We start from the raw sequence: 24925 nt of genomic DNA, 5'->3' as shown, positions 1-24925 counted from the left end.
ACGTCCTTGTCTAAAGTGCATATGAAAGATTTTTTCCTAACTAACGATAGTCAGTTTACTACCAAAAAAGAACTTATGTACATTTTTTACTGATATATATTTGCTAACATGATTTACTAATAATATATACCTTTCATAATTTTTTACTCTGTATTTAATACATGATAATAAAAAATCTTTAAACTTTAAATACAAAACAACTTATCAATATGAATTTTTCTCAAATCAATCAGATGACACCTTCATTTTTATTTTCATATTGTATGTATTTAGAAAAATAATAGACAGATACAAAATCAGAGACAGTATCTGACAGATATCGCTCACTCCTTTCAAGAACGTCATAAATCAAAATACTTGATTTTTCAGGAGAACGATTTTAAAGTTTAAAAATATAACACAATGTATTCAAAATAAATATCAAGCCACTTATTGAACTTTTTACTGTGCAACAGATCTTTTTAGGTAAAACCTGAAAGTTTTTTCTCCATTTGAAAAATATTTAATTTATTTATAAAAATAATTAAACAATGAATTTTCTTCAAAATGCAAAAACAACATTTTGTGCCCTGTAGCGGGTAAATTTTAAGTTAAAAATATGCCGCTTTTGCTGGGATATAGTACATTTTCTGAGCATTCCGAAAACATGCACAACTGAAAATTGCCGATTTTTGATTTATGACGTTCTTGAAAGGAGTGAGCGATATATGTAATATATGATTAGTCGACACATCCAGTGTAAAAAGTAATAATATGCAATGGTAATGTTTAGTGGTATAAATCACGGATTTGTTTCATAATGTTCGATTAATAATAAACATTTACCACGGCCTAGCTACACGAGCTAGGCTTATCTGATTATCTCCATTTGGGAAATGAGAACATTATCTTAATACTTCAACACATCTACTATATAATAACTTATCCTTGGGAACACAGCATCTTACATTCTTAAACCCCAATTTAATGGCTATATCACAAACTGTTGAATATAACTTTAGAAGCATTCAAACACTCAAACACACTTCCACATAAAAATTCCACTCAGTATCTTTGATAACCAAAACATCTTCTTTCTTCATAAACATAATATTATGTAACTGTTTGATAAAATATAAATAAACATTGTAAAACAGCACATGGAAATAAAAAATTATATTTATGATACAATTGTATTTTTTTTTTGAAATACGACAATTATTTATATGATATTTTGCAAATGATAATATATATATATATATATATATATATATATATATATATATATATATATATATATATATATATATATATATATATATATATATATATATATATATATATATATATATATATATATATATATATATATATATATATATATATATATATATATATATATATAATATATATATATATATATATATATATATATATATATATATATATATATATATATATATATATATATATATATATATATATATATATATATATATATATATATATATATATATATATGTATATATATATATATATATATCTCTTTACTTTTAAAAGATTTTTTTCTTTAACGAAATGAACAAAGGTAATTAAAAATGCTCAAATACAAAGGACGTAAGAAAGAAGTCAAAAAAATATATTTGTAATTCTTTTTGCATATAGCTCTCACTGAAAATATTGTATATTTTAAATGTTATATATATTTTAGATTAATAATATTTACTATGACTATTGTAATACGTCACTTTGCTATTTTACTTTTATATAATGGGATGTGTTTGTATATACTTATATAGGATAAAACAAATCTAAACATTTTTTTAAATATGTTTCTTTGTCATATTATGTATTTTTTTTAATAAATCTGAATTGAAAATTGGTCTCTTTTTCATTATTTTTCTAAGTTTCTCATGAAAAATTTATTGAATGATCAAGAATATTGACAATAAAGAAAATAATAGACAGTAGCGAAGGACATTGGAATACGGATTTATTAATCCCTACAAAACATCAATCATTTTCCGGAGACTGTATGAAAATGTAATACTTGATAAGGAGCTAACCTTTAAGGCATGTTTTGTACCATACTTCTGAGAACTCTAGAAGATATGGATATCTTGGACGATTTCTTATTTTTTCTTTTTTGGACTCTACCTTCTGAAGCGGCATTCTTCGCAGAACTTTTCGCCACGGTTCCACAATCTTCCTGCCCTTCGGGTAACACGCGGTCCGTGGAGGTGTCCATTGGTTCCTGTTGCACGGTGGGTGGTTCCAAAACTTGTTCCATGGATGTATCCGAGTTTTGTTGGAGGATGTTATGTTCCGTATTTTTGTCTGCATCGCCCGGTACCACGCCGGCATTCTGCACTGCCACGTTCATATTCACGTGCCCTAATTCAATGTCTACTGTTTGTTGGCCAGTACTGCTTTCGCTCGATGCCAAGAAAAAGTCATCTATACTATCCCACCGATCGAACTCTGTCATGGACGTTTCCTTTACAATTTCGTCAATTACACGCATGGAGTCCCCTACCGATGACGAACAATCATCCGTTGATTTCGGGTCATCATCAGCCACCGAGCTGGTTTTGGTCACCACATGCAGTGGTTCTGATGAAATTACAACAACTTCTTCCTCCATGGATTCTACAACTGTAGATTCAGCTTCGATTGAGGGCAAATCATTTATGCCGCCCGTTCCCGTATCAGCACTACTCTCAGTACTGTGTTCTCTTATCCCTGCCAATTGATCACAAAAACTTATTTCTCCGTCAGCGTAATCTCCACTACTCTCTTTTTCTACAACAACGTCGGAGTCGATGAACTCTATGTTATTTAGGAAGTCGCAATCAAAATCCTCGGAGAAGTAAGGGGGTTGATTTGTCGTATCAACTTTATCCAGAGGCGGGAAAGCACTCGTGCTGTCGCACGATAGTGTTTCAAAGGTAGAGACGTAGTCAAACTTAGCCTCAAACTCACTCAAGTCATTCATATTTAACATTTCGTTGAGATCGTCATCGTCTGCACTATTATTTCGCGATCCGATAGCACTTGGAGTTTCCTTTTGTGACGAGTCCGACATCTTTACTTGATTTTCAGATTCTAATTTGAACAATCAAGATCAATCGTTAATTACTTTCGATTAATCTTTCACTTTATTTATTCTAATAAATATTCACTGTGGTGAAACGATGAACCGGTTATTGTCACTACTTCCAAGTAAATTCCACAAAAACTACAAATCTGTTATTAGGATTTTCACTGTATGAAAGCAAAAATAAGAAAAATATTCCACAAATTGTTTTTTTTTTATAATTTGAATTATCCAGATGAATTGTTTTGCAATTTATTTAAATTAGTTTTTCACATTATATTTTCCAATAATTATTCACTTACACGAATGCGATTAAACAAATTTACCGAGAGAGGAGGAAAAAGCGGACTACCATGTTCCCTCCCTGGAAGGCAGTAGTTGTTTGACACTTGTTAAGTCACAACATAAGGACCAGAGAAGCTGATGGCACGGGGTGAACTCAAGGGAAGGCGCGCATGCGCCTGTGCATATCAAGGAACCGAAAGTACTGGACAAGCGCATTTGAATTCGTTTTACAATACTAAAAACAATAGTTCAATTCAGTTTTATCTGTCATACAAGCAATTCATTAACAATTATGAATAATATGATATAAGCTATGCAATTTATAAGCAAGACTTTTCACTGAAAAAGTCCCTTTGATGATATTACATTCGTTTCATTTTTTAAATCATCGAATGGTCTTAATCAATCACGTTTATAAAAATACAGTTGGCATAGTCATACAGAATATTAACAAATATCAAAAAGGTCCAAATTAAGTCGTAAAACCGATACCAGAATTAGCTTGAAAATGACTTTTAGACTATTATTTAGATTATTTAAATAAAAAATTACCAAATTCTCAATATTATTAATATTTAAATCATTTACTTTGTGGTTTGTCATTTTCACTTACAATTTTTTTTTTTATTGGAAGGAAGAAAAACAGTTACAATTTATGATACATCAGAATACAAAAAATAAAATCATGAGTACCAATTATAGTTCTTCACAACTACGCATAATAGAGGTCTATATAAAGGAAGAACATGAGACAAGAATGGGATAAAGAGAAAAGGAGATGGCAGTGATAGGAAAAGAAGAAAAGGAAAGGACAGGGAATAGAATTATTTTTTTAGGTTTATAAGATTTCGAACAATTTAGTTTTAAAGTTTGAAAGATTTGAGAGATTTGAGATTTTTACTAAAATGTTAATAATATTAGTATATAACCACTCACCGATCGGTGAATGGTTAAGTATATACTGATATTAGAAACATTCTTCCAAAAAAAGTAAAAAAAAATACTAATTGAATACTATTTCAGATTACCTACAAACGTATTTTTCCAGCACATTTTTATTTTTATTTATCTTTTTTTGTCGATGGATGAAAGATAGCAAATCGTTTTATAATTAATAAGTATATGTTATAACATTTTGAGTGTGTCCAAATACTTGTTCACAAAATCTGGATTATCTCCAATTACAGGAGTTATTTTCATATATTTTTTTATATATTTATTTTATTTTTAAATAATATGAAAATAACTCCTGTAATTAAAGATAATCCAGATTTTGTGAACAAGTATTTGGACACACAAAAAATGTTATAAATAAGTTATCTGGTCAAATTATAAGCTTAAATAATAAAAATGAAAATGGTATTTTCTGGCGTTTCTCATGTGTGTGATTATAATCTAGGATTCGGACCTCACATACTAATATAAGAGTAAAAGCTTATTTACATCTCACCAATAGATGTATCTAGTGAAGTTCTAGTGATTCAAGAACAAGGTTTCTGAATTGGTTCATATATATAGAGCTTCCAAGAATTTGAGTAGTGTGGTTGTCAATAATGGGTAGAATTGGTGAATGTTACACGTGTGTAAAGTGATCACTTAAACCAGCCTATGACGGTCGTCAGCCACGTAAATGCCCAGACTTCCGTATTCTTCTTCATCTTTGATGAGATGTCAAAAAATATTATATGTTATGTCATTACAATAAACTTAAACGAGGTGTATACTATTTCACTGTACCTACTCGTTAATACGTATTTTATCAACACATAATAATTTTTATTTATCTATTTTTGTCGATGCATGAAGGAAAGATAAATATGTTTGTTTATTGTAACATTACTATATCATTTTTTTATATTCATTATACCTACATACTTTAAATACCTACACGGTGTTTTCAATATATATATATATATATATATATATATATATATATATATATATATATATATATATATATATATATATATATATATATATTTATATATATATATATATATATATATATATATATATATATATATATATATATATATATATATATATATATATATATATATATATATATATATATATAATATATATATATATATATATATATATATATATATATATATATATATATATATATATATATATATATATATATATATATATATATATATATATATATATATATATATATATATATATATATATATATATATATATATATATATATATATATATATATATATATATATATATATATATATATATATATATATATATATATATATATATATATATATATATATATATATATATATATATATATATATATATATATATATATATATATATATATATATATATATATATATATATATATATATATATATATATATATATATATATATATATATATATATATATATATATATATATATATATATATATATATATATATATATATATATATATATATATATATATATGTCCGCCTCCGCCTGTCCGCCTCTGTAGTGTAATGGTCAGCACGCTCGGCTACCGTTCTGGAGGTCCCGGGTTCGATTCCCAGGGGGGTCAAATAAATATAAGTGATTTTTTCACTGTAATATTTATTCAATATTACCCTGGACTGGTACCTGAAGCGGAGGGCTGATCACCTTTCCTTCGTGTGTAAACGATCAAGATAACACTGTGTTCATATAAAGCAGTGCCCTATGCACCATTGGGGTGCGGATAAGGGTTTTATTATTATATTATATATATATATATATATATATATATATATATATATATATATACATATATATATATATATATATATATATATATATATATTACATATATATATATATATATATATATATATACATTACTATATCATTTTTTTATATCCATTATACCTACATACTTTAAATACCTACACGGTGTTTTCAATATATATATATATATATATATATATATATACTTAAAAGACTTAAAAGACAACGGTTATCTAAAGGAGAAATACCGACATTCACTCCTAAGACTGGTTACCAGAATAAAAGTGATTTTATGTGTTTGGTGGGATTCCAAAGGAATAAATCATTATGAGATCCTCAAACCTGGACACAAGCAATTGATTTCAACTTTATCGTGAACAATTCGACCATTTATATCGAACGAAATAAAAAGAAAAAAAAATGTCTTTGGCGAATCGAAAAAAGCATATTTGCTACATGACAAGGCTCGCCCACATACAGCAAAATAAAAATTAATAGTCTCAAATGTAATATTTTCAGACATTCATAATACTCTCTGGACCTTGCTCCTTCGGACTGCCACTTTTTTTTCAATGTTACGTTTCTAAGAAGGAAAAAATTACATTAACAATGATGATGTGAAAAGGGGTATAACTGAATAATTCGAGTGAAAGCCAAAGATTTTTATTGAAAAGTGCTTTGAAATGTTACCAGCAAGATGGAAAAAGGTCACAGAGAATAAAGGAATATATATATATATATTGTTATTAAACTTGTTAAATAAAGATAATAAGAATATTCGATTTTTCAAATAAAAAACGACATTAATTCCGGGTACCCCTAATAATTTTGTAAAATCTATTTTTGTCGATGCTTGAACGATAGCAAATTGTTCCATTAAATAATTGTACACTTCTTCACTACCCCTACATACGTATTTCTCCGACACATTATGTTTTTAATTAACTTTTTTGTCGATGCATGAACGATAGAAATTTATTTTCATTTATTTTTTATTATATTCCAATAAAATTAAACCAGTTGAATATTATTTCACAAAACCTACATCCATATTTTTCCAACACATTGTTATTTTTTTTCTTTAGTTTGTTTAGATTCTTTATTTTGGTTGCTAATAGGTAACATCATGTTTCAGTATGATCCCTAAACATGAGAAAAAATTTACTTATTTATTTTTTTACAAAAATGTTAAAATATTAGTATTTAACCACTCACCGAGATTTTAATGTCTACCGGTTTCAAGACGTACCCGTCTCTTCGTCAGGACAATCACTATCACAGCATGCAAACGCTACCACTCTTCACCACCAAAGCACCATTTTGAGTGATTATATACTAATATTTTAACATTTTTGTAAAAAAATTAATAAGTAAAAATGACTAACCACAAAGTAAATGCTTAAAATATATAAACAAAATATTGAGAATATGAGAAAATTTACCCAGACCCTGCCAATGTTCAATTTAAATATTAGATGAATTAATATACACCTAAGGACAAGAAAACCATCGCACTTACCAGTTCCCGCAACTCTTGACTTTGCTGAACCGCTCTTGTAAGAAATTCTTTTCCTATAAATGTTTATTTTGTACGTCGCATTAAGGATATTATCCGTTATCTTTCTACAAAATTTAAAGTTTTAAATACTACACCAGTCTTGTTTTACTGGCGTTTACGTAAACATCACATAAAAATCATGGGAAGATATCGTAGTCGTACAGGAGAAAGTGACCAACTGACAAAACGTAAAATGTTCAGGAGGGCCATTTAACCGTTTTTACACTTTTGTCATCAATTAAAAACATACATGAAATAAACAAGAAATAATGTATTCACGATTGTGATTATTTTTTGTATGAAAAGAGATGTTTGCTAATATTGAAATGAGTAAATAATATTTTAGAAAATTTTCATTCTAAAGTTTTTAAAATTACTTAAAGCAGTTGGTCACTTTTTCCAGAAAAAAATCTAGGAAAAAATGCAGATAGTCACTTTTGATTCTTAGAATGAGATTGGAAACAGATTGGAAACGTTAGTTACAGATACAAAAGTTTAATTCAAAGCATTTTATTTTATTAATTTATATTAAGAAAGAAACTTTTTTTTGGAATAGAAACTAGCTGGTAACATAACATATTTTATTAATTTTAATTAATTTTAATTAAATGACAACTTTTTTTTATTAAATGTACAAAAAGTAAAGAAGTATTATTCTGACTCATATTCAGAATCTAAGTTTGGTTCTGGTGCTCTATCTTTTTTAATATTGAGATAAAGTGATCTGTGCCACCCATACTATTCCCGTGGAATTGCACCAGTATCACCAGCAAATCTTTCTTCTTTTTCTTAGTTCTTCTTTGTATAAATATGTAATTTCATGGAGGAAAAATTACTGAGAATCCTCACCCAAATACTGACAGGATTTTAAAATCTTCGTTATACGAAAACAGATACATATTTTTTCCTGGTCTAGTGTACTCATATCGCAAGCATTTAATTTGCAGCCATGAAACAATTTCGCTGTCTTCATTTTTATCGGGTTTTTCGTCATGTTTTTGGCAAGTGATTCGAGATCTGTGTATGCCTCCGTGGTGTAATGGTAAGCGTGTTTAGCTACCGTGCTGGAGGTCTCGGGTTCGATTCCCAGGGGAGGTTGAAAATAAATATTAATGATTTTAAACTATAATATTTATTTCATATTATCCTGGACTGGTCCCAGAAGCGCAGGAGTGATCACCTTGCCTTCATGTAAGTAACGATCAAGATAACACTGCATCAACACGGCGCAGTGCCCTATGCACCATTAGGTGCAGATAAGGGTTAGAAGAAGATTTGAGATCAAACATATCGTCAAATCTTAATTCATGTACGGATATGGATAACTCTTTCTTGATTTTAACACATTTTCATCAATAATTTACCTCTACTGGCCATTTGACTTCGAATTTAGTCACTTTTTTTCTCTAGAAACATTTAAATGTCAAATGTTTCATAGAGAACTTTAACTAACTTCATGGCGTTGAAAATTGTTACAACAAGCAATAATGTCCAACTGTCACTTGGTCTCTTTTGCTTGTAAAGAAAATAAACATCAATGCAGTTAGTCATTTTTAACAAGTCAATATATTATACTTCCAAGTTTAAAATCGCTCTGAGATTTTTTTCAGGGCAGTATTAAGCTAGTAAGATGTCAAATAGTTAATAATCACGTTTTTGTAAAAACTGCAGTTGGTCACTTTTTCCTGTATGACTACGATATGAGCAAAATAGAGCCACGATCAAATGGAATATTATCACACTGTGGAAGAAAAACATTTCGAAACATGAATTTTCTCGTTGAGTTGGGTGCTCCAAATATACTGTGATGAGTCTAATAATTTTTTTCAAGAAAATGAATCTGCATACCGGAAAAAAGTAGCGGTGGAAGACACGTTACTTCTTCTAGAGAGAACCGTATGAAAAAAAACGGTTATGGAAAATCGTTTTTTAATAGCACCCAAAATACACAACAAGATACAATCTGCTAGGACTTCAATATTTTCTGTGAAAACCGTATCCAGAAGATAGTTAGAATTTTGTTTTCACGCGCGGATATCGGCGAAAAAACGATTCTTAATGGAGAAAATGTAAATGGCTCGGTTTGATTGGACGAAATAAAAAAAATGCACCTTGGAGAGTTAGTAGAAGGTCATAATCTCCGAAAAATGGAAGTTTTATTTATTTGACCCAGATGGAAGAAAGTTATTGCGCCGAAAATCTGGGGAAGGATTTCTTCCCAAGTGCATCTCTCGGAGTTTCAAGCATTCACCCTACGTCATGATATGAGGGTGTATGACAGCTCATGGTTTGGGTCCGCTACACTTTGTGGAGGGTACAATGAATGCCATCCAATACAAATCAGACTTAGAAAACCATGTCATTCCAGGAATTGCAGGACATTAGTCAACATATTGCCGATCTTATATTCCAGGACAATTCTGCACCTTACCTTAGTAGGGTCCGCACTGTGGGTAAACATACATATTTTTTAAATTATATTTACTATTGTGATGTATAATTTATTGTTTTTCGTATAAATAATTGAATTCAAAAATTTTTCCGGAGTTCAGTAGCTTATGTGGACAGGAAACAGTCTAGATGTGAACCCAATAGAAAATTCATGGGCTATAATGAACCAAAAACTCTATTTTGCTCATATGTTTCCATGATTTTAATGTGACGTTTACGTTAACGCCAGTAAAACAAGACTGGTTTAATAATTAAAACTTTAAATTATGTAGATAGATAACAGATAATATCCTTAATGTGACGTACAAAAGAAAAATTTATAGAAAAAGAATTTCTTACAAGAGCAGTTCAGCAAAGTCAAGGGTTGCGGAAACAAGTAAGTGCGATGGTTTTTGTGTCCTTAGCCGTATGTCCTTGGTAGGTTAACAAGGATGAAAAGGAGCTGTTTTTTTTATATTTTTTTTTATCACTGGAAATATTTTATCAGTGGGAGGAGGCTTTAGTCAATGTCATATTGTAAATGTGAATTTATTTTTATTTGAAGAATTTCTATGGGTTAAAAATGTTGCCTTTTATGATTTTTCGTTTTTTTTTTGAGTTTCTACCTTATGCATATTTGTGTTCATCTACACCTAGTTATCTATTATATGGTTAGCAAACTCTGAAAAATTATTCATTCTGAAATATAATTATGTCGCCTTCTTTCAAAATCAGCCAGATCCAATTTTCCAAGGTTTTAAAATATATAAATATACTCTATCGGAATGCCAATTGTGGGTTTTATTGTTTAAAATAATTATATACTTGAAAATCCTGCTAAAAATACTTTAAAACAGCGTTGTATTTCAAATTCCGCTATATTCATGGATCTTGCCTTCTGACCCATATCGGCCAATCAGAAGGCAGGTAAAAAATTAAGATGACGTCATTATCGGTTTGTGTCTTGTGTTTTTTTAATACTGAATAGAATTTTAAATAGAATTCTCTATTTCATAATATTTTATCTAAATATAGACAAACCGTTTAACCATAAATGTTACCCGGAGAATTTTGCATTTTTTTTGTAAAATTGACTTAACGTGGATCTGGTAGATTCTGAAAGTAGGCGACACAGTTCATGTTACATGATTCTCGTTTTAAATTTTCTGGAAGTCGTACCAATATATGAACATCCACAGTCACAGTTTAATTTATATATGCTACAGTTGTCTAATACATTTCATGTTTATTTTGTGATTTAAATTTTTATCTAATTTTTGAAACGCCGGTTTTATACATACTTACTTGGAATTTTAGGTTATTTGATATGATATTTTTTTTTTATGAAAATTACTATTTTCCTTTTAGTTTCTACGCACTTTTTAAAGGTTCTAGTTAAATTATTTTTATCTTTACGCGTCAATATTGCGCTACCATACTTAGTTTATATCTTCATTAATTGATTCGGCAGTCACTTTGTTGTAAAATCTATCCATTTTTAATTAATGTTTTACTTAGTAAATACTACTTTTTCTTAAAATCTACTGTGACACGTGTTTTGATGCATCCTGCATCATTTTCAAACACAATGTTTGAAAATGATGCGGAATGCATCGAAACACGTGTCACAGTAGATTTTAAGAAATAGTGGTAGTCACTAAGTAAAACATTAATTAAAAATGGTTAGTTTATAACCGTTATTGCATGCAATTAGTTTAATTGTCTTGACTTCTCGGTTATTTTTTTATTTATTGGGAGTTTTAGTGCTGTTTGGATCATGGAAATAAATTAGCTAGGTAATGAATGACTTAGGGCTGTAATCGTCACATGGTAGCTCGTGAGCTACCGGTAGCTTGCCGAGGCTTTTTCGGTGGCCCGCGTAGGATATTCAATTTGCCTTATAAATTTTATTATTGAACTCCGAAATAATAAGAAATGTGCTAAATTTCAACGAAAAGCTTAAAAAGTTGCCTTTAAGATAGAGCTTGTGTTCTATTTTTTAAAGTAAAATAAAAATATAATGTATGGTAAGATAAGAGCCGATCATAAAAATACTATGAAGAGAAATTTGTATAAGAAGCGCACCAGATAAGTTCAATTTCTGAAATTAGCTCACATTCTTATTGAGTTTGGAGACCACTTACTTAGGGGATAGACTGAACAAGAGTGAGTTACATAAACAGACTGTAATGTAAAAGTAAAAAAATGTAAAAATAAAAACTTGTGTGGGATAGTCAAGTGCAAGGCTTTTATTGAAGGTACATCCTCATCGAATATTTAATAATAAAGTACTTTCGTATGCTCGCCAACATTACGGAGAACCCTAAACGAACAATGAGGAACAGGAAACGCTTATGAACCTTATTACCGTTGCAGAAAGCTTTAAAGTAGCTATTCTGCAGAAACCCCCATCTCCTCAAAATCAATACATGGGAGTTATAAAAGAGAAAATCATGCTAAAATGTTTATTTTTATTTATTTATGGTTCACAAACAATGAAAAACATATTAAAATAAATGAAATACAGTGCAATACGAATTGTTTGAATGTTTTTCATCAATTAGATGAGAACACAACAAGCTTACAGAACAATAAAGGTGCAGGTTAAACACATACATATACAAAATAGAAATTTGGTTGTAAAAAAGGGTAATAACAATTGAAAGTAGTGAAGTAAAAAAAATAAAAATAAAAATTGTAAAATTAAGTAAAAATTAAAAGTGAAATTAAACTATGTTACATAAGGTACAAAATTCAAGACTCCGCCAGATTGTTAAATCAATTTGAAATTGTTTTCACCAATCTGGTAAAACACCTCTTGTATTTCTCCGTGCCATCATTCAATATGTCGATGGTGACATTATCAGTATTTTTAAAATTATTATACAACCTTAGCATCCTAGAAATGGAGTTAAAATGTGCCATATTATTGTTGTATACTGGGAGAGAAAATGTGATGTACCTCCTTAATCGCCGAGTGGGAAAATTCATTGCTATCATCTCGACACAAAATGCTGAATCAATGTTACCATGGATTATATTATAAAGATACATTAAGTCAGCAATTTGTCTCCTGATATCCAGTTTGTCAATAATGAAATATTCTAGGCGCTCCTCATAACATAACGAAGTTCGGCTTAGGTGACATTTAAATGTGAGCATACGAAGGAATTTTTGCTGCACAGACTCAATTAGATGAAAACAATTGTCGTTTTCGAAACTAGTTGTAAATAAAAATAAAACTCGATAAAGTGGATTATTCAAGTGTTTAATTTTAATAAAATAATCATGTATTTCCACAAAGTTAATGCCGAATCAATAAATAATAAAGATAATGAGGTGACCAAACAACACATCCAAATTCTAAGTTACTACGAACCAATGAATAATATAAAGAGATTAGTGATGATGGATTTTTAAAGGGCTTAGCTATTCTAAATATGAAGCCCAGCATTTTTAATGATTTTTCTTTGACTTTATTGAAATACGTGGAGAATGTGAAGCGCGAGTAATTTCAAGATCTAGAATTGTGTTAACAGAGTTAAGGTCAACATTATTTTTATTTTTTGAAATATTTTCAAATCATCGGCATACAAAAGAAAATCACATTTTAACTGAGATCAAAGATCATTGATACAAATTAAAAACAATAGTGGCACAAGGTTAGATCCCTGCGGCACACCTGATGTGACGAGTATTGGAGATGATTCATATCCATTTAGACAAACCATCAGAGTTCTATTTTTAAATAGGATATTATCCAGCGCAGAAGGTTGCCATGAACGCCAATTGCTTCTAGCTTTTTTATTAGTATGTAATGACTAACTTTATCAAAGGCTTTTTGAATGTCAGTGTGCACTGCGTCCACCTGATACCCTTTATTCAATGCAGAACAAATATAATAACAAAATTCAAGTAGGTTCGATGCAATTGAACGCTTTGGAACAAATCCATGTTGTTTAGAGATTATTATTGGCCTACAGTATGACATAATTACAGCATAAATTAGTTGTTCAAATACTTTTGCAAAACACGATAATATGCTGATAGGTCGATAATTTCTCATGCAAGATTTGTCTCCTGATTTATGGATGGGTATTATACTAGCCATCTTCCACAAATTGGGAAAGATACATTCATTTAAAGATTTGGTAAAGATAATATGTAATGGCACACACAATTCGTGTATCAAACAATTTTTCACTGAATATTGTCGAGTTCAACCATGTTTCAGTTAAACAGATGACATCATAGTTATTAGACAAGACCTCTTTATAGAAAGTTGTAGTTTGAGTCTTTGAACCTCCTGTATTTTGGTAAAATATTTTTAAGGAAGTGAAAGAAAATTAAGGATGTTTTATGTTTTTTGACAATGTTGATATAATCGATGGTAAAGAGTTAATAAATTTGATAGTTAGATTTGTCTCACCATTTTTTGTTCTTGACTCCACTCGCTTGGGCGTTAGGTCTGACTTGATTTTGAGATTATCAGATGTTTTAGATTTAGATCTGAGCAGCCGAGAAAAGTGCGGCTGCCCATAAAAATGGGCCTGTTAGTACCATCTCGTTGTGTACCCAGTCGATATATTTTTATTATGTTACCATTGTGCTTTTCCGTATTTGGGTTGGTGAGAGGCTCTCAGGTACGTTATAAATTATTACGTCTTTGGAGCGCTCCTTTCTTTCTTCCATCTCCGAAATCGCTTCGATAATGTCGTTTGGATTATTAGATTATTGTTTTGTAAGATTTTATTTCTCCCTCTAAACTTCCCATTTTCACCGCCATTTGGCTAACTGTCCCCAATAGGTTCGAAAATTTGGGAGATAATTTTGCTATGTGATCTTTGGTAATTTGTTGGTTTCGTCATTTATAAAAATATTTAGTTAGTTATAAGGTTTCTCGCTTCTTTGATATAATGCATAGCTGTATTATCGGTGTTCAACATTTTATTTTTCATAGAAATATAATTTAATTTAACATACAATAAATTTATACTAGTATAATTTAATTATTAAATTTATGGTAGAGTTCAGGTTGAGTACCCCTGGATATATTTAACGCTATTTGCCGGTCAAAGTCTAATTTGATAGAAGCGGCGGATTGGTAGGCACGATCGGTCGCTAACCAATCACATGGAAGTTTCGTTTAATATCAGCGAGGAACACTAGGTATGGCTTGTTTATATATTTTTCGAAATGATGTTTTAATGTTATTATTGCACAGTTCCGTTTCACAGTTTAACAATTTTCCGGTAAAAAAGTCGATATAAAAGTATTCGACTATGTTTTTTTGACAATTGGCAAGAAAAAACCACTTTTTTCACAAGTTTGCTTTGGTAATCAAAACTGTACGTCTACACTTTACTGCTGTATTGCTGTATATGTGAGATAAATATTATCTGGCAAATTTATCATAAAAATAACAGAATACAAAATGCAGATGCATTTGCTTTGTTTATAACACAGTACAAAACAAACAAACCTTATGACATTTTTTTCTTTATGATTGTATAGTTCCGAGATATTGACTGTGAGTATATATAAGCTTCACTCCCATTCCCCGTGACAATTACTTATCTAACTCGTGCAATGGACGTAAAGGGCATTGCTTCAAATTTATGAAATATTATACGTTTCAGATAATAGGTAATAAATGAGATTAATAAAAATATTTGTATTTATGTTGTTTTACCTCCGTAGGATCTCGTACAGGAGCTTCAGCATGGCAGACAAACGCGAAAACCACGACACTGTAGGGCGGGGAAAAAATATCGTTTCAAAATATATTTGCACTAAATCTCACCTATTTCGAACGTGTTCGAAACGTTACCCAAGAGATCAACGGAGTTTACCTGTGTTATATCCACAAAGACACAAATGTTCCTTTAATTGTTTTGAAATGTGTGCATTTGCAATTAGTGATTTGCCATATTGGTATTGGTCGTTTAAGAAGATACAATAGAGAATTGAAAAATTCGTCATTTTGAATCCACTACTAGAATGTAAAATAATATGCTATATCACTGTAACATCGTAAATATGTGCATTTCTTAACAATTGAAGCCAAATGAAGAAATGCCATACTGGATTTGCATCTGAATCGTGAAACTAATCTCAATACTTTGTATTTAAATAATTAGCGATCGAAATAATACTTGTCATTTATTGATTTAATGTCACATTATGGTAACATTAAAATTCGTAAAATAACAAATCAATTCATTCTGATACAATCAACTGTCTCCGGATTGATGATAATTTTTTATATACTTTACTTTTTCACATTCATGATTTCAGACCAATGTAGGTTAAGTTTTACTAAGTAATACAAAAATGGATAAATTTCACCCCAAAGTGACTGTCGGATCAATTAATGAATTCAGTGTAAGGGTGTTTAAAGACTTAGTAAGTCAAGTCGAAGAATGTGCGAGCACTTCCTGCACACGTTTCCAGTATATCTTCGACTAATAAAACGAGAAATTGTGTTGCGTTCATTTCCATCATTTCATCATTTTCCCCCTGGATCGTACTCGACAAAGAGAAAATCTCGGTGTTTGGAGCTTAGAATAATATTAAAGGCAATATATATTACCAAATTCGGAAGAAGAATTGACTTGTGTGGAAATGGCGTAAAGTAAAACGTGATATATTTGTTTAGAATATGAAAAATATTACGAAAGAGGATATTATCGGGGAAAAAATACAAAATATATAGTCAAAAGCTCTTTCCCTAATATCGTCCAATATTAACGATGAAAGAAGCATTGTTTATTACAAAATTAATACTCTTAAAATCACACGCTTCTTATTTCAAACGATAAAAGAAGTTGGAAGAAAAGTACTGTTTGTAAAAAATACGCTTTTGACACTTGTTTCCATAAATTAATGGCAAATTAATAAATGAAGTAGGTACATCGGGACGCTTGACATTTTTAGAAACAATCGTTTAAGATCTCGATATGTGTGAAACCTAAATTATCAGAGATCCCCAAATATTCCAATCAATTTCAATAATAATAAAATAATAAAACCCTTATCCGCACCCCAATGGTGCATAGGGCACCGCGTCATATAAACGCAGTGTTAAAATATCAATACATACCAAAAAAATTCATACAGAATAGTCATAGTGCAACCAATATTAACAGAGTTTACCAAATATTTCACTCGATATCAATACATATTGACTGAAATATTTGGGAAACATTGCGATTCATTCTTTGCAAAGAATGTCATCAGAGTGTTCTTTCAACATTCACTGAAGACGGAGAACAACACCTCTTGAAACCCATTCATCAACAGAACTGATCCAGATATGTATAGAAAAGCCAAGAAATTCGAAAGCAAGAAGGATTTATGCCAGGACAAATTATTAAACAATAATTCTTCACACAAATTACAAGAAAATACCACCAGGTAAACGAAATACAAATCACCAATCCTTTACGAAACTTTCATAGTAACACAAGATCCAAAACGCGAAAAAAAAAACAAACATATCGCTCACTCCTTTCAAGAATGTCATAAATCAAAAATCATCAATTTTCAGTTGTGCATGTTTTCGGAATGCCAAGAAAATGTAATATATCCCAGCAAAAGAGGCATATTTTAACTTAATATTAACTATTTCATTTATTTTTATTTGAAAATGTTGTTTTGCGTTTTGAAGAAAAGGTATTGTTTAATTATTTTTTTAAATATACTAAATATTTTTCAAATGGAGAAAAAACCTTCAGGTACCTTTTACCTAAAAAAATCTGTTGCATAGTAAAATGTTCAATAAGTGGCTTGATAATTATTTTTAAAACATTATGTTATATTTTTAAATCAAGATTTTTTTATTTATTACGTTCTTGAAAGGAGTGAGCGAAATATCAAGTTTTGTCAAAGAAACTTTGAGTTCTTTGTAATAAAGCTCTATAACTACTGCAAATATGCATGAAATCTTCAAATAACGGAAATATTTCAAGATGAGCTATTCATAATTGAATTATGGAAATGGTAAGATGCGTAACAGATCAAGTCATTCAGCCAAGTCATAGATAATTGCATGACTGATCGACAAACAACTCACAAATAATTTGTTGAATAAGTATTGTAAAATCTTGTACACGATAAATTTTAAGAAAAAGTCATATAGACCAGGTTAAATCAGGTAAGAAGTTGAGGGGGAGAAAGAGTATCCCATAATGAAGTGATTTGACGTACACTAGTAGTTCCAAGGATAGATATCTCATTTATTTCTTAAGTTTACTAAAGAAGGATGATTTTTCACGTTGAATGAATAAGGATATATTTTTTTAATGAATTATGGGTATTACAATATACTTGTAAAAAGGGTATTTTACTTAATTAATTAGTCAAATATCATATCATATCATATCATATCATATCATATCATATCATATCATATCATATATATATATATATATATATATATATATATATATATATATATATATATATATATATATATATATATAATAATAATAATTTGATCTTTGTGCGGAATGCTGAAAAAATCGTCTCACACTATGAATCAAATATAAAATTAAAACATGCTTTAACTGTTGACGCATAGAATACAATTGCTTCTTCGACATTGCAGTTTACAGCGACGCGCATTAAAATATAATATTATGTATAGAAAATGAGTTTGAAAAATATTATTTTCGTATAAAACTACCCGTACCCGTCCACGGGTTGGTATGGCTGATGAAGTGGAATATAAAGAAAATTGAAAGTTCACATTTTTAATTACATTTCATTTCAGAATACCTATATACTTACTTATAAATCAATGATTTTTTTTTAAATCTACGAAACAATGAACTCAAAAACATTGAAAATGCTAAGTGACAACAATTAACGAGAAGCACGCTGTCCTCCATAAGCAAGTTTTACGTTTGTTGCTGTTTCGTTCAACAGATGGCGCTGTCATTACAGAAAAAAAATACCTGTCACAGGTTAATCACCAGTCACAGGTGCACATGACCGCTACCGTGTTATTACGGACAGATGGTGCTGCCATCAACTGCCAAAACACGCGCGTATTCAAATCGTAATGTCAAAATTTCAAAGCAATACGTGAGTAACTTCAAGTGATTTGAGAATTTGAATAAACTAAAATTTACAGTTTAACGAGTGTTTAAATATGTAGATAAGTCACGATGATTGTTAAATAATGTTAATTATGATTAAAATATACAAAGCGTTTTGACAATCCATTTGCATTTTATTGCGAGTGTTTTTGCCTAGAATTTTCACTCATGAATTACATGAAATTATAGTAACTGTAAACATAAAGAGTAAAACCACTCACGAGTAAGCATTGGTTATGAAACTTAAAAAGTTGAAGCCTGAGTAGGGTCATGATAAGCGGTGTTGCATAAGCCGTAGCTAGATTTCAGAGTCACTTGGACGTTAGGTAATTAAAAAAAATCATTTGCGTTTTATTCTGACAAATCCTGTTGGGAGCAAGCTAAGTAAAGGGGAAGTTTATTAAAATTTTGACCGAGAATTTTACCGAATTTTCATTAGCACCAATATTTATATTCAAATCAAATGTAAAATACATATTGTGTATAGGTAAAGATCGTATATACGTCAAAGACCACACCACCAACTAATTCCACTTGCGTAACATAACCAAAAATCGAGCACCGAGGGATGGACACTGAGGGAAGATCTCTCACGCCTTACCGTTTTGATAAGATCTACCAGCGTCCATTGAACGACATTCAGTTCTGCACGATTCCGCTGTATTTCTAGCATATTCAGAATAACACAAGAGCAAACAGTCTTACCTTATACACGAGTCAGACGAGCTAGGAGATCCGGAATGAGTCATCGTGTTGTGAGAAGAGGGACTGTTATTGTAGTCCAGCGTCAGGCCCGAGACACTGGGTTTATCGCTTACAAAATGTAAAGAAGCATCATTGTCAGTCATCGGGAGTGTAGGACTATCATTGCTGACATTGCCATCTCTTGATGCCTGAACTGAACAGAATTCTGTGATCTGTCCTCCCCTCACAGAACTTATAATCCCACTTCGACTGCGGCTCAGTGAGGCTCTTGGATTTCGGACGATAACTGGACAGTTAATAGCGGTAGGTTGTCGAGTTGTGACAGGTTTTCCGATTTGGTTTTGGTCCTCGTCTGGATGTTGTTCCACGGATACACCAGCTTTAACCCGAGATGGCAATGGTAAATTGGTGAAGGTGATTCTGCAATCGGAATCATCGTCCGCAATATTTGATTCCTCCATTGCAGATATCTGTAACAATCAAACATTATTACTTTCGACGAAGTAATTTTTATAATCTTTTAAGTACCTTGCTTCGTAAACATATACGATGGCGAAAATATGTCTATAAATGAAGTTTCTTTTATGGAAATGGGTATTCATATAATACAAAAAAGATATTGTCACCTTGAGACAGAATCGAATGACGAAATTTTACTAAAAGATTCTTGAAAGGTAGATAGAAAATCATTGTATAGTAATAAAAGCTATAATAATTAATGTGTTCAAAATACGTATCGTGTAACGACGCTTAGGTACTTGATGAAAATAATATCCCTCTCCCTTAACATTTCACGTCGTACACAAACAAAAGACTCGAAGTAATGGATATGGAGTCGAATCGCGATCAGAGTATCGCATTTATCGTAGATTTCGTATTTAAAAGCCACCGGACCTAAGAAGGCGCTTTGAAACCCCCTAATTAACTCGATAACTAAATAACATTTTGACTGTACAAACACTTGTTCACAAATCTGGATTTTCTCCAATTATAGGAGTTATTTTTCATATTATTTGTAAAGTGGTCACTTGAACCAGCCTATAACGGTCGTAAGCCCCTTAAATGCCCAGGCTTCCATATTCATTTAATGCTTTTCCTGTAAATATTCCCGCGATATACGGTCAAACCGATCAATATGTGATCCATATGGTGTGATCCAATGGTCGAACGGTCCGCGTCGTAGTCTGTTATTAATGTTTACCCGGGACATTTTAATTATTTTACCCTGAATATTGCGCGGCACAACTATGTGGAAGCGAGACAGAAAAGGTGGTGCTTTTCCGTTGTTTCTTAACGTGGAGGTAATACGAGGGTTGCCTTTTAAGTTTTTACAATGGAATAGTAGATGGCGTTTGCGAGTTGTGACATCACCGTATTTGTGAACACTGAGTTTTGTTATTGCATTGCCAGTGTCAACTTACTAATTGACCCATTAGGTTCTTGACAGTGAACGTTTGAAAGCAGTAAGTTTTTGCGAAAATGGAGATCACTCGTAAGGGTTTGCGTTGGATGATTTTTTTATGATTAAAAAAAAGGTTTTACTCAACAACAATGCATACAATCACTTCGTGCAACTTTTAGTAATGAAGCACCATTAGAGAAGACTGTTTACAATTGGTTTGCAGAATTTCGTCGCGGTAGTGCGTCCGTCAGTGATGAATGTCTAGAAGGTCGACCAAAATCGGTTGTCGTTCCGAAAAACATGAATGCTGCGCGCAACATGATTGAAGATGATCGGCATGTGACTTACAGGCAGATAGAGTGGTCTCTTGACATATTGAAGACTGCAATACACTTTTTTCATGAGCATTTAGGTGTGAGAAAGATTTTGTCCAGATGGATTCTGTTCAAAATCCGTATACAATATTGTAACAGGAGACGAAACAAAGATATATTCGTATGAATCTGAAAGCAAACAACAGTCTAATGTTTGGGTGTTTGACGATGAACCCAATCCCACAAAAGTTGTTTGTTCACGGAGCACTTACAAGAAAACAATCGCTTGTTTCTTCGGTTGTAACGGACAAATCGCAACCATTCCTTTAGTGAAGCGAAGACCTGTTAATGATAAATGGTATACTTTTATTTGTTTGTCTTGGATAAAATAAGGAAAAAGAAAAAACGTAACATCATTCTTCATCATGACAATGTCTGCTCCCATAAAGCACGTCAAACAACTGAATATTTGAAGGAGAAAAACATCGAAATTATCTTATTGCCCGTACTCCCCCAATTAATCGCCTTTTGACTTTTTTGTTCTCTACTGTCAAACAAAAGATGCACGGACATCGATTTTAATCACCTCAAGAGGTTGTTGAAGACTTTCAAAAGCATATTTCTAAGATATCAACTTCAGAGTGGCAAAAATGTTTCCAGAATTGATTTGAATATATGCAATAGTGAATGGACTTTGTTTATAACAATAAAACGCTTTGTTTCCCACTTGTTCGGATATTTTTTAATGTTTGTAAAAACTCAAAAGGCAACCCTCGTAAAAGAGTTTGGTATAGTGATCATTAATGTCAATCAAAAAAATGTGATGAGAATAATAGCTACCTTTTACGCTTTCTTTCTACTTGAATAAAAACTGATACTTTTCATTAGAAGATTAGGGCATTATGTAATTTTCTTTGAAGAAGATACTAATGAGGTTGACAAAATATCATTATTTAGACCGCTATTATTTGTTACACAGGAAAACTGAATGAAAAAACATTTGACATTTAGAAACATCAAAAACTATAATTTTCATTGTGTGACTGAGGACGGTATTAATATTTTATAATTGATAATTGACCAGGAATTTTGAGAATATTAACTATGGTAGGATATAGTTCTTAGAACTCATGACAGCGATATATTAAATGAAACTACACTTTTGTTCACAAATGCTGAATTTAATTTTATTAACATACCATACATGAAGATGTAATATATGGAAGGAATAAAATGCATGGTGATAGCCAGAAATCAAATTTAAAAAATCTGTTTTAGGTTTACTTTTTCATTAAAAGTCGTTTAGCCGGTTTCATACGTCTTGGAAATTATGATATACATACATCAAATATGGTTGATTATACAAGTAAAGTATATTGTTTACTTTATCTTGAAATACATATATATATATATATATATATATATATATATATATATATATATATATATATATATATATATATATATATATATATATATATATATATATATATATATATATATATATATATATATATATATATATATATATATATATATATATATATATATATATATATATATACATATACATATACATATACATATACATATATATATATATATATATATATATATATATATATATATATATATATATATATATATATATTTAAATATATATATATATATATATATATATATATATATATATATATATATATATATATATATATATATATATATATATATATATATATATATATAAATATATATATATATATACATATATATATACATATTTTAAATCGCGCAAACATGAACGCACCCACACATGGATTGGGTGGTATTTTTTTGTGAAAAAGCTAATTAAACCATTTGTTTTATTTTAAAAAGGTATTTAAGATAACGCTGTGTGGTTATTAAGAAGGTTATATTTGAAACTATTTAAGTGAAACATTACTGAAAATGTGTAAACTTCTTAAAACTGGTGGGAAACAGCTCCTGTACTGTGAACAACCCTTATTATCATAAGCCTTAATCAAAGAATAAGCCTTATCCAATTAAACATTATATATTTGATTTTTAAAAACAAAAAATGCTGACGTATTTTTCTAAATTACTTTTCTCAGACAGCGAGGCCGTTACGTACATTGTTATTACGTTCAGACAGACTACCCAGCAACAGGTTAGCCCCAATTTAAAATGGATTCCGCTCAATTTTCTAAGGCCACTTCTCATTGTTCTTTCATTTTCATCTAGGTTTAGACAAATGCTAAGTTTTTCTGGAAATGGAAAGATTGATAAAAAAATTTGAAAGGGGAGTGATTGCTAAGTACAGAGTGAATGGTGCACTGAAATGTCCCGTCTGTTTTTCTGTTTATACTTGATGCATTGCTATATTAATCATAGGAAATGTTTGAAACTTTCAAAATATCTTCATAGCATCCTCGTGGATGTCACTATATTAAAACAATCACATGACAATACGTAAAAAGTATTTAAACCATAAAAAAACACGTGGGAGTTAAAAAAATATATTAACTCTGTCAATTATTTAAATACTGAATTTGATTTTGGAAATAGATTGCTCATAGTACATGGATTCCATGCATGTATGATGATGAACTACACTTGGCTGGCTTGGCTCTGGCCAATATCTGTACACGACGGATTCGTCAGTTCTTTGGACACGTTGCGCGTGGCAATTAGGATAGCCTGGAACTACTACATAGTTTTGATCGGTAGCCTGGAGGGGAAGGGAGGGAGAGGAAGATCCCCACACGATGAATCGATCAAGTTAAGGAGCAGCAGGCACCCCAGTGGTTGGAGCGCTACGCGCAGCGCAGTCAAAGTATAACTGAAGAAGAGTCATTGCTTCTACAAGGTACCAACCAAGGTCACAACCCTCAGTAATGAGGAATAAGACGCAGAAGACGAAGATGTACCATGAAACGATGTAATCGAAATGTATAGTATATCACACTAAGGACACTAGCAAGGTAATGTTATGGATCTCAAAATAAAAATCTGAAAATAGTAATATTGACCAACAAACTATCACGCCATTTCGCGTCAAGGATAGGCAGAGAATAGAAAGCCACTCTGTTTCTGCAAATATTATTTGCCTCTTTATCTCTTCATGCATATCAGCATAAACATAAAAACATTCAAACACCTTTACAACATGTATATGCAAAAAAAATAGTTCGTGAAAATCTTAAATCCTGCCACGTGTAAAGCATCATATGTTGGACGTAAGAACAACACACTCATACTATTTGTTACTTATGGCCGACAGCGAGCTTCTTGACAAATACTGACG

At 30.5% G+C, this 24925-nt stretch overlaps 1 protein-coding gene across 5 annotated transcripts in view; it reads right to left on the bottom strand.

The window, feature by feature from the left end:
• The window catches only part of LOC148300230 (uncharacterized), a 98445-nt gene that overhangs the window by 52692 nt on the left and 20828 nt on the right, over window positions 1-24925 (bottom strand). For all 5 annotated transcript variants that reach the window (XR_015838962.1, XR_015838961.1, XM_088275076.1 and 2 more), the window contains exon 2: window positions 19906-20375. Coding sequence is in view for 3 of the 5 variants with exons in the window: in XM_088275076.1 (XP_088131202.1) it covers window positions 19906-20375 (470 nt within the window). In the remaining 2 variants the exon portion in view is untranslated. The remainder of the gene's footprint in view (window positions 1-19905; window positions 20376-24925) is intronic.

The sequence above is a fragment of the Brachycentrus maculatus genome, unplaced genomic scaffold (assembly GCF_059751285.1).
Source record: "Brachycentrus maculatus isolate JH-2025_06_01 unplaced genomic scaffold, ASM5975128v1 h1tg000781l, whole genome shotgun sequence".
NCBI classification, from domain to species: domain Eukaryota; kingdom Metazoa; phylum Arthropoda; class Insecta; order Trichoptera; family Brachycentridae; genus Brachycentrus; species Brachycentrus maculatus.
Note: the sequence above shows the minus strand (reverse complement) of the source record. Positions and strands in the feature narration are given on the sequence as shown.